This window comes from Cyrtonyx montezumae, unplaced genomic scaffold, assembly GCF_038088225.1.
Source record: "Cyrtonyx montezumae isolate F1298 unplaced genomic scaffold, pur_monq_1.0 scaffold_6, whole genome shotgun sequence".
Taxonomy (NCBI): Eukaryota; Metazoa; Chordata; class Aves; order Galliformes; family Odontophoridae; genus Cyrtonyx; species Cyrtonyx montezumae.
In genome coordinates, this window is record NW_027072067.1 from 5221442 (window position 1) to 5234142 (window position 12701).

Consider the following 12701-nt stretch of genomic DNA (forward strand, 5'->3'; position numbering starts at 1 on the left):
ATTTTTAAGTGTAAGGATATAGATGTGGAAATCAGACAATGTATATAAAACCTATTATTTTCTTAGGATATTAAAGCATTTTTGTTTACCTGCTTTCAGCCATTCCCCAAATCTGGCTGCAGAGGGTACAAAACCCCATATTTTTCTGAGGTATTTTGAGTGCCTATTAAGTATAAAATGGAAAATATTAAATAACATTAGTTATATTTGTTACAGCTTCTGTTCATTACGCAGTGTTGTATTTTTTAATACATAATGTAACTTCATGTGGCAATGTGTTCCATATCGTACATTATCATATAAATTTTCCAGTCATCAACATGATGTGAATTCCTGAAGATCTAAAAAACTCTCCTTTAGGGTCTGACTTTAATCACAACAGATAATCCAGCAATTTCAGTGGACAATCTTTTGATTCACGTCTGTGGAGAAAACTAAGCTGCATTCATTTATTTATTTGTTTTTAAATGTAGGCTATCAAATATCTTTATCTTGTCCTTCTCCTACTTGTATTTTCAGTTCAGGGCTTTTTTTTTTGTTTTTGTTTTTTGGTCAGATTAAAAGGTAAGAATGAAAGAGGAAACTCAAACAGATGATGCCAAGTACCAAGAATGGAGAAAGAATTGGAGCAGATGCTAAGTGGATTTTCTCTTTTGTATTATGAACATTAAGGTTAACAAACTCTTGACAGATTTCACAGAATGATAAGCATTCATCTGGATAATAATTTTTTGAATAGATTGTTTACTGCATAGCTGGGATGGTTTACTCAAGGTATTGTGCATGTGCAGTATAGACGAAGTGCAAATCTGAAGCAAAGTCTTGTGTGATAAATTGTTTTTGTAGGTGGCACTGCTAGTGTTTCCTTCACTCCAGTATTCTCATATAAAGTCAGCTCTATATTAGGTTGTTCTGACTGAAATGAGGTTGTACAATGATGCATTGTGGCTATTTACAGAATATAATTTTGAGTAGAATGCATGTTTTGTAGTCTTAAATACTTAGACATCACTCCTTACTTCTTTCCTGCTGAGTAAGACTGACTTTGGACTGTTCTGGATTGGTTTGGTTTCTGCTAGATGTAAGGATGTCATTTTCTTTACTTTTAAAGGCGAGTGCCGAGTGTCTCATTTTTTTTGTCAAGCATGAATATAGAACTTATTTTCTATGAAAAAATCGATTATCTAAATTTGAATTGCATTCTCATTGTTATCTTCAAAAAACAAAGATTAAAGGCAACGGGAAAAACAAAGCAATTGCAACTATATTCTTATCCATCATTTAATTTAACACTTTGAAAGTGAAAATATTCGATAGCTTTAGATTTCTAAGGGTTTTTAAGATAGTTTGTCTGTTCAGTGTTGCTTATGAGATTTTTCTTTCTAAAATCAAAACTGAAAAAGAAATGCTGAAATTGGAACAAATACGATCCATCCCTTACGCAGAATTAGGTTAGTGATATTGTGTTGCTCTCTGTAATATACTTCCATAACCTGTAAATTGTATAGGATTTCTATCAATCAGCAGTTCATTTTACTACTATATATAGTTGTTTATTTTAAGGTATTATGTTGCACATTCAAATTCTATGTAGTGGAGAAAGCTGATCAAATAATATTCATGTTTATATGTAACAGCAGGAAAAAAAAAGAATAGGCTGGTGGATATAGAATTTAGGATATAGACAGGCCTTTTTTGCATTTATTTTATCAGTACATGCATTAACTGCTGAGGAATGTGCAGATGATAGTTTCCTGAGTGTGTAAGGGAGAGAATTTTGTTGATTGATTTCTGAAATCTTTGACATTCCATAGGATGACAGTGTGATGACTGTTGTCTTTGTAATTATGTTTTAAAATGCAGATCTGCTTGTTCTAATGATTATGTGATGCAACAATAGCTTCCCATGATGGAGATACTAAAATCTAAGTAAAGATAAGGACAGATGTGTGCAAAAAGATGAATTACATTGCAGTAAGCACTGAAGTGCTTGCTAATACAGTGCTAACATAAAGTACAAAAATAATTTTGAATATTTATGTTTACCTTTATAATTAACTATTCCAGTTCAAATTTAAACTAATTTACTTCCAGCTGCTGGATACTTGTTCCTTGTAATCAACACTGTTACAAATAACACAAGCATTTAAAGGTGTGCAGTTTCTCCCTTTATTTTCAGATGGAAAACTCAAGGCCTTTCGAAATAACTGAAGAATTTGAAGAACAAAGTCAGATGTTTAGAGAGTATCTTTAGTGGGGAGAATAATTCCACTTACATATCAAAGGCTCTGATGGTGAGATATCTTACCCCAGTCATGATTCAAGTCATATAATTCCAATTCTGAAGAAGGTTAAAATATTACCACAAAACTTAGGATTAAAATTCTATACCAAAGAGCCAAGAAGCTTACATATATGAAGTATTACTAACTCTGATGTTTGTTAGCTTTGCTGATTAGGGACTGATGTTTAATACTAAATAGCTTATACCAGCAATAATTTTAAATGCATGTAAATAAAACCCACCCATATTCTGGAAAGCACTTCCTGGAGAATAAGGGAACTGAAAATCAAACCCATAAATTATTGTAGCTGGTGAATTCACTGAGCCAGCATAAATGGGAAAAAAGACAGTATGGGATACAATAAAAGGTAGGCTAGAAAAATGATTACAGTATATCATTAATAATAATTTTAATAGATATTATTAGTTGCACTTATGGAACCACAATTTTTTATATTAAAAATGTCCCATGCTGATCAATTTAAAGCACTATTGCAACATGGGAATGTGCATGCTGCCCAGCACTCTTTTTTGGTCAGTACAGACTGTTTACAGTGACACTTTGAAAAGAATTGAAGTTTTAACATTAACAAATTTATAAATCTGATTTCCACCAAAAAAGGTGAATAACATTTAAAACTGTGTGTATTAACACCAGCTAGAGAGAAGTCATCATACTGCTCATTTATTCAGTAAGCTATCCAGCAAGTACATGAAGTATGTAGTAATTTGCCTAAGAGTAGTAGAGTTTCACTTTATTTCTGGCATTATTTCACTTCTCTTTTACAAATAAAAATTAAATCTTGTTTTATTTTCCTCCCTGGATTTGAGCACAGATGCAGAATAGAAATTCAGAAATCACTGGATTTGTTCATAGGGTGGGAAGTGGAGAATGCAGTAATATGGATATTACTCTTCATCTTTTTACGTTTATAGAATGAGACAGTCACAGCTCTTACATTTCAGCTTGTTTCACATGATTTTCCATGCAGTTTTAAACTTTGTATACGTAGTAAAGAGTAGAGGAAGTCTTGCTGGGATGCTTCTGTGCATATATATATTGCATAAGTGATGACCTGAAATTTATTTTTTGTACGTAATTGACTAGCACTTGTTCTAATACATATGAATAGAGAAAGCTATCAACAATATTCTTTCTTTGAATGTACTTGTGAAGCAATAATACTTTCATTTTGAGAGTTTGTTTTGGAAAGAGAAAAAAATATTGGTCTTGGGCAAAAAACAAGACAGGATCTTCTAGGTTTTTGTTCATTCTATTCTGTTCTTTCACACAAGAAAGTGACGGTCAAAAGTTCTGGTGAAAGTAGAGTTACAGTAGCTCCTTTCAGGAAACATTCTATGTGCTTTCAATTACAAACTGTGTTGTCCCCCATGCATTTCAAACTCCGTACACAAATCACCTATTTGCTTGAAACTTATTCTGCATAGTCTCTTGCCAGAGGATGCTCTTCCATGCCAACACATGTGCTAACCTAAGGTGTTTTTGTCATGCAAGTCAAAATCTGAGTTTCTGAAGCTCATGCTATTTTCTCTTGGAATCTGTCTTTAGGCACGCTGGTAGAACACATTGTAAGTCCTTGTTTTATGCACGAGTTCAAGAATAAATGGAAATATGATCAATGTAAATAACAAAAAGACTATCCAAAAAACCCACAAATAACAAACAGAAACATGAAAAATTCAGAAAACCACCCTCCCTCCCCCATTTTTGTCACGTGTCTAAGTTTTCCTTGGTAGTCTAGGTAGGAAGTGGTTTCAAAACAGTTATTCAAGACTAATACTGAGACCGCAGAGGTTCTTCCTGAGCTTGTCTGTGGTGCTGGAGTACTGATGTGTGTTTCAGAGCTTCTTTAGTGCTTAATTCATGAAACTTACTTATAAATTCTTCTGTGCTCTTCACAACTGATAGCTGGCTGTTAAAATGCTAAATGGAGGGACACCTTGAATAGCTGGCTTAACTGAGAAGTGAAATTCTAATACACCTATTTTATGAAGTAACTTTCTTGAATAAAGAACTCACATAGCAATCAAGTTGTTATTGTTTCCCATAATTCTTAATTTCATATGCTTTTATTCATTCTTTAATTTCTTCAAGCTATAAACATTGGTTGAGAAATTCTGTCAAAACTTACATGGTTCTTATAAAGCTCATATGTTTATGGGTTGGTAGTACCTCATTAAAAGAAGACCAATGGCAGTGTGACTCTTTAGGCTCCTTCCTAGCAGTTGTTATATTTTACTAAGCATTGGAGTCAAACATATAATTTTTTTGTGTTGCAAGATTATTGTTTCCAGACAAGTAGTTTGATAAGGTTTTCTTAACTGTACTTTCTTCTAAATTACTGTGATAACATTTTGAATAGGGGTAGATGGAGAGAGATAGAATACAGAAAATAGAAGATAAGCTTATACATTAAAAAGAAATTAATTCCTGTAAGTTACATTTTTGTACTATTCTGATAAAGTATGATTTGATTGATATTTTCAGTGGTAGTTTTGTCTGAAGAGACAGTGCTCTTTAGACTCTTCTGGTGAGTGGATGTGCTTTTACATAAATGAAATAACTGATAGAAACATTAATACACTCCCAATTTAAGTTTTCATGTTTGTACAACTGGGTAGTATAGAATACCATGAATTTCTTTGCCAAGAGAATGGAAATAGTCTGCTTTTTTGAGTTACTTGAGAGTTACCATTACCTGCTGTGTTTTTAAGTCTTGTACATTCTAATTAGAAATATAAAAATCTAGATTTACTAATAGAATGGCTTTTCGCTCCTATAGTTACACTGCTTTATGTACAGTTGCTGTCATTTAATCATCTTCTCTCTTTGGTTATTAGCCTGATATCTTTTTATTATGTCCTTATTTTTTGTAAGTCCTGAGTGTTTTCTTCAGTCTTACACAGCTTCAATTTTCCACTTTCTTTCTGTTCTTTACTCAGTGAAGGACTACCACTTGAAATGCAATTACTGTGACAGTTTTATGAGTTGGGTGACATCCCTTAACTGCCTGTTTGTCTGCAAAAGTCCTTTTTCATCCTATTACTTTGTGTAACACCATTTGAGGCAGTTTTGCGTAAAGGCAAGGTAAAATCTTCTACTGCATCAGCAGTGTTGAGGTAAACTTTTATTGAAGTCTTTCAGCTCAATCTCATCTAATCAGAAGAACAGACTCATTGAAATCTTAGCAACCATAATAAAATACACCAGAAGCAAAATGAAAGAAAGATCAGGTTGTAGCATCTTGGCTTTCCTCCAACCAAATGATGAAATGTCATACAACAAAGCTGGAATGAAAAGGCAGTTTTGTTTTGGCTTAAATTAGTATTGTGTTAATATACCAGATGCTGTGTAGTGCAGGTGTTGAATACTAGACAGTAATGAGAAAATCTTGTGAGGTATTGTTATTAGTTTTTCCACAAAGGAACAGAACTCTTTCACAATTTTTATAATATGAGCTGCCTCTTCTTGATGCTTTTTGGTGTTTAAATTAATGGTAAAACTCTGTGCTGAAGTTACTTGATACAAAATGAAATGCTACTGTAATATCTCAGACACGTGGAAGGAGAAAGCAACAGACAGTCTTGATTTGAGACTTCTTTTTGTGTAGAATTAAGATTATAAGAACATGTGAAGAAAAAGATCTAATTACCTGTCAATTTAGTGTGGGTGTATTAATAATTGTGACAACTAACGACCATTATGAAATCCCAGTGCTCATTATGTGGTGTGGGCATCTGATTATGCAGAATTATAATTAATGTGTGTGTAAGAACTGGTTACTCAGATGAACTAGCAATTGCAGTGAAACAGTGAAATTGCAGATGTCAGAACTTAATGAAAGAGTAATTTCGTAAATGAGTACATCTCTGACATATTAGTAGTTTAGACCTTGATGGTACAGAACTGATGGTAAAAGTATTTTATCATGGATGTAAGTAGCAAGAGTTCCATGTGACTGAATGCAGGTGTGGGTTTCCAGTTTGTGTGGGTTGTTTGTTCGTTTTTATTAAAAAACAATCCAAAACAAAAAATGAACCAACACCTCTAGAATTTCATCAGGGTCTGTGGGCATTTTAGAAAAGGAAATTTAAAAGAAAAACAGTATCATGCCAAAAATGATGTAATGGATAAAGATCTAGTTTGAAATTTGAAACTTTTCAGATGACCTCAGACTGTAAAATGATCAGTAGAAGTTATACTCATGAAGCGGTAGTATCTTTGAATCAGTACCCCAAAAGTATATCCCAAAATCAGTACCACCCCCCAAAAAATGTGTGCATAGAAAAACATAAATTCTGAGTCTAGTGGGAGTATCCAAACGTTTGAAACTGATTGGAAGAAAACCCACAGAAAAGTGTGAGTAATATTCTGATCTTCTCCAGAATCTTTGCCTGCATCATTTTACCATTAGGAAAGGAAAGCTTTTAAATCAGCCGGGATCAGATTGATTCATAACGCAAACAGGAAGCATATTATGAGGCAAGGCTTCATACTATGATAGACATCTAGGGATACTCATCTTTGGCAGTCTATTCGTCTTTGGCTTAGGGAGTGGAAACTCTGGTTTGCCTCCCTGGGAAATGTATGGAATCCTGCTTGTATTCCAGCTTGGTTTATATGGCCTTGGAGAGCAAAGTCTGGACTTAAAGTTAGCTGTAACTTTTGCTGATCAAGTAATGGTACAACTGGCCAGCTATTTTTCCTCCTTTTGTAGGAGGATGTTATGACAAATCCATGACACACACTTATTTTTCTAAAATATTTACCATGGTGCACTTGTTTCATCTGAGGTAAACAGTGGGTGGTGATTGGGAGATTCCTGATGTAGGTAGGTGACTTGCAAAGATTTTTCTATTTGAAATGTGGAAAATTGGTTTTAAGTACAAAACCCAAGGCGAGCACACCTTCAGATGTGCTTTCTTAAATGATCAGTGCAAAAACAGAAATTTGCTGTTCTCATGTTAGAAATAATTTGAACATATGCATATATTTAATTTATAAGGGAATATACATAATATTTTCCAGAAAAACAATGAAGGCCTACAGACCTACTTAACTATAGGTATGCATTATGACATGTGCACCTAATTTGACTCTAGCAGATTTGCTGTATTTTGGCACAATTTTAAGCAATAAGCTGCTAGAGATCAGAATCTATTTTAGCAGTTTATCTGACAATTAAGTTTTTGTACATCTCTTACATGAAATATACAGAGAATGAGCAAAATAGAATACGCAAGATGGAGTATATCCAACTCTCTCTCTTCTTTGTTAGAGGACTTATATTTCTGGGGATTCCAAGAAGTTTAGTCATTGGCTAAGTTATCAGTGTTAACTACTATAAAATCACTGAATGTTTGCAATCTGTGGTGGTAGACACAATTGGGATCATGATGTGTTTTTTTGACTTTTTTTTCTGAATTCATGAGTATGATCTGGAAGAAGCATGATTTAGAAGACACATTAGCTCAGAGTCTGAGGTCAGCTAAGCTGTATTTGCAGTGGATGAACCCAGCTACCATGCATAAAGTTGTAGTTCATGGTTACAAAATTAGAGTGCCGATATGCAGGATGAACAGGGTGAGAAAGATACCTGCCTTGGTAGCCATGTCCTTTAGAGGTGACCTTTGCATGGCTAAATCTGTCCTGTTTCAGTATTGCTTTCTTATTAACTGCTCATGTGAGAAGTATAAATTCTTAAAGGATGATGTTTCATTACAAATCTGCATTGTTCTGTGTTGACGTGCAAACTTTTTACTGAGATACTTCAGACAATGATGTGGCTCCTGTGTTTTGTAAGACTTGAATGGTGCCATCTACGTCCTCATGTTTTATAAAGACCAGTAGGCATTAACTATGTTAACTGTATGCCTTATGTAACAGCTAACTCTATTTTCTTCTCACATGTGGAGTAAAATGCATAAAAAATAAATGAAAACGGGAAAACTTAAATGTAATAGCTATGCTAGAGGGTGCAACCCACTGCATAATTACTGTCTTTAAAATGTCAAATTTAAATGTAATGTCTTTAAATGACTTATTTGTGATTTCAGTAGACAAACTAAAAGAAACGAACAGCAACAGATTGAGTGACTCTTAAAAGCATTTGATTTAGTATTGCAACTGAATGGATTAAATTTTGATATCTGGGCAGAAACAGCAGTATTGTATTTGGACTAATAAATTACTTGCTGGCTTTGTCACAGTTGACATTAATTATTGATAGGGGTTTCAGTAATAGCGCATGTGCCAGCAGAGTTGACTGTAACGTAAGATAGAAACTGCAGTGATGTTAGAGGGATTATAGAGAGGGAAGCACCTGTAGCATTTGGAGTTGCATGCTCCGATCATCAGACTTTTGTTTTGCTACAATACATTCATGAGTGATTAATTTAGTGGAAAGATGAGTCGTCAGGCTTATTTCTATCGTGTTCCTCCGCAGGAATTGCATAGAAGAACTCAACTTCAGCCCGAGCCAGCAAAGACGAAGGCTCTTCAAACAGTTATTGAAATGAAGGTATTGTCTTTGCATGCTTTCCTTTGCTCTGTTTTTTTGTAGCTTGAACTCATGTACAGGATCTGGCTGGAATGGAGTTAATTTTCCTCACAGCAGCCTGCAAGGTGCTCTTTCAGATATGTGATCAAAGCAGTGTTGATACCACACTAATATTTTAGGTATTGCTGAGCTACTCTCACGCAGCATCAGGGCTTTCTGTTTCTTGCTCTGCTCCCCCAGCAAGTGGATTGGGATGGACAAGCAGCAAGATGCAAATACAAGCAGGACAGACAGCCTCAGCTGACCTGAGAGATATACCTTATGTCATGCTCAGCAGTAAAACTGAGTTGGGGAGAGCATTCAGAGTCATGGCATAGCACTTCTGTGTCTGCCTGCTCATGGGACATAGTGGATGAATTCTGTGTTCTGTTTGGCACGTGCAGCTTTGCTTTCTCTCTTAAATTGGTTTTCTCTTAAAGAGCAAGTTTTCTTACTCTTGCCCATCTAATTCTGTCCCCCATTCCCCTGAAGGAGAATGAGCAAACTGCTGTGTGGTGCTGAGCTGCCTGCTGGAGTTCATCCGCAACAGTTCAGTTTCTAACATCCCCCTTTAAACTGCTAAGTGCATGCTTTGACATTTCAACTTATTTTGCTGTGAAGCTAAGAATAATCAGTATATCATTCTTCCACCTTCAGACCAAAGTCATTCTGTGTTTAAAACTGCACAGAACTAATGATTAGGTGAAATCTGAAGGCCTGTAACATCATGCATATAATAACATATACCCAGTGAAGTTGTGAAGCATTCTTTGTCTGAGAAGGTAGAAATGTGTCTCCTTTGGAAGACAATAAATGTTCGCCTCTTGTTTCTTTAAATAGCCAAGTATACTGAAAGAGGCTTGATTAATTTGTAACAAAGAAACTAGCACACTATTTTCCATATATTAGAAAATGGGTTTATTGGAAGTAGTCAGCATTCAGCATACTTATGACATACAATTGTCATACAATCATCTCACAAAATGTAGCAAAAGCATTCCTTTTTTCTCCTTTACTTCTCCATTTCTTACTTCACAACCATTTTGTAGTGTATGAGAATTAGTTTATTTAGAAAGAAGGTGAGTCCACTTATTAGAAGTTCTAGGAAGTGAGTTTAAAGCTGTATATCTGGTGGTTGTCAGGGTGTTTGGAACATCATTTGTCAGCACTTGAGTAGGTGCTATTTAGCAAACATTTAGATAGCAATTTCTGCCGTTATTTTTTGTCATTATTTCCAAGTCTAGGCCATTTATTCCATGATAGGAGGGACTGATGATCAAATCTTTTAGTAAATAGTGCAGAAATTATACAGAAAAGCACAATAATTTTATGTAAAAATATTTAATGTGTGCTTGGTGTTGGAACATGATTTAGAGCATTTTTAAGTGTCATGAAAATCTGTGTAATTATAGTGAGACATCTCTGTAAATGAAGACAGACCTAGGCTGTGAGAACTCACAGAACTCTTTGTGGTGGCATCACAAATGGCAGCTATTCTTATCTATGCTGATAATTTACTGAGTGTTGGGCGTTGAATTGGATATTATTCATGTCCCTGCATTAAAGAAGTATTCTCATTTGCAAACTGCCTGTGATTTGCCAAGACTGACAGTACTAGCTACAGTCAAGTCAGAGTACAAGCATTGGTTGGTGCTGAGGTGATTATATCAGATATTAACTCAACTTTGTGGTAGCTATTTTTTTTTTCAGTGAAATTCACTTCCATTTTTTATTTTACTTTTATAACCAGACTGTTATTTCTTCACCCTACAAATTGCTGGGCTCTCTACAATTACTGAAATGTTTAAAATGAGTGTTAAGATTCCACTGTCCTTATTTTGTTTTCTTGATAAGACTTGATTAAAAAGCAGGCACAGCATTGCTTGTTTTGAGTAAGGAGAACTGAATATTACTTTTAAAAAGACTTAAAAATCAACATCAGAATTAAAAACAAAACAAAGCAAACAACATTCCTCCCAACCCATCAACAACATAGACGAGATCAACCAACCAAAAATAAACAGACCAGTTTGAGGAGGGCCAATATTACATCTGTTGATTGTTATTTGGTCACTGTTTTACATCAAACTTAGTTATTAATTTCATCTGCAGAGTGAAACAACTGTGATGAAACAACTATCTTAGTCAGAAGTGCAGTTTCTTCTTCTTGCTGTATAATATTACTAAATGTTTTGTCTTTTATTCCTACAATTATGAAAGAAAAAAAAGCTTATTTAAAATGGGAAAACCGATATTTTCATATAATTCCCTGAATCTGGAACCTGTCTTGAGGAAAAATACCATACACAAGATAATTTGTGAGTTGGCAGTGTTGCCTGAAACACACTAATGATGGTCCTTCATTTCAGTCTTCTTTAAAGGAAGTGCAAATTGAAGGCTTCACTCTGCCAGTGGCTTCTGTTATGAGCAAATGAGTTCAGCATGTCTGGACATTGCAGTAAATAGACAGTAATAAGAGCAGCAGTAGTGCCCAAATGCTGTGTCTGTCTTTTAAATAATACAATTAGCTTGGATTATAGGAACAATGGAAATGTGCATTATTTTCAGTATTCCATATTCTTATGTGTGTTTCCCTTGGACCTTCATTGTTTATGCCAGTTCAGATATCTGAATGAAATTTAAAATGTGTGTTTTTGCAAAAAATTGTTATCCTGTACATGTGGGAAGAACATGTCTGAGAAACCTTCTTCTATTATTTTTCAGTCTTTTTAATTTAAAATTTTGGGATATTGAGATAGTGGGTTTAGAATAGTTTATGGTCTTCCATGTGGATTATCAACAGTGTAAAATTTATGTTTTCAAAATAATTTGCAATGTTGCTTTCTGTACCAAAATTCTTTGAAAAGAATGAGGAAAGGGGGGACAGGATTGGGACACATACACAATATAAAAATATAACTGTATAGTTAGAGCTGCTCTGCTAGTGTCTGTTCATGAGGACAAAGTCTTTCTTATTTGCGTCCCAGGAGAGCTGAGAGTGCTGTGATCTTCTGCTTTATAAAATCTGATCTTTGTAATAGTGAGAGCTTTCATTTGCCAGGAGTGAGGATGTAGTCATGATGCAGAGCTGCTTCTGGGCTCTGGGGCACATAAGCCTTTATTTTGCTACGACCATACACAGCTTTGTGGTTGACCTGTCTAAAATAGGCCTAATATTGAAAAGGGAACAAATGTAAGATGTTGAAATTCACATGTCTAAACATCAGTTCTCATTACAAATTCCAGCTTTGGAATGTTTGCAAGTTAATTTCAGTTGTCTTAATCCAGACAACATTTGTTTTTGGGAAAAAAAAGAAAACAAAGAAGAGGAACATTTGTTTTGAATGATCAAGTGCTGAAGCAATAATTTCCCTGCAGCACTGAAGGGAAAAGCTTACTCTTTAGTACAGCAAACTGTGGCCATACCCTGCCCGATGAAGAGGGCCCAAGCAGGGAAGTTTGGGAATATTGAGTGTTGTAATTGGTATACATCATTGCATTAGAACGAATTAGAAAAGGCATTCTGACTGGTTTTCTTCACTGTAATGTTATAAGGACCATAAAGAGTCAGTGAATTATACTCATCCATTCCACTATGAGTAACTCGTGTTATGTAACAAAGGCAGAAGAAGGTAGGCAAATTAAAGGTAGCACAGGATGTATCCTGGCTATAGTTCTGTGACTCTGAGGAGTTGGAAAACATAACCCCTTCCACTTATTCAGCATCTTAGTTGCTAACAGCTGCTTTGAGAACTTTTAAAGAATACTTTTCATGAAAGTAACTCACAGTTGTAGAGGATGCTGTTAGGTTAGTCAGTTCATCTGTTGGTCAGGGTAAAAATGTAGACATCTCTTAG

The 12701-nt window shown here is 34.9% G+C and overlaps 1 protein-coding gene across 1 annotated transcript in view; it reads left to right on the plus strand.

Annotated features, from left to right (window-relative positions):
* Positions 1 to 12701, plus strand: part of ERC2 (ELKS/RAB6-interacting/CAST family member 2) — a 413335-nt gene that overhangs the window by 78102 nt on the left and 322532 nt on the right. The window contains exon 4 of the mRNA XM_065749769.1: positions 8752 to 8826. Coding sequence (XP_065605841.1) covers positions 8752 to 8826 — 75 coding nt within the window. The remainder of the gene's footprint in view (positions 1 to 8751; positions 8827 to 12701) is intronic.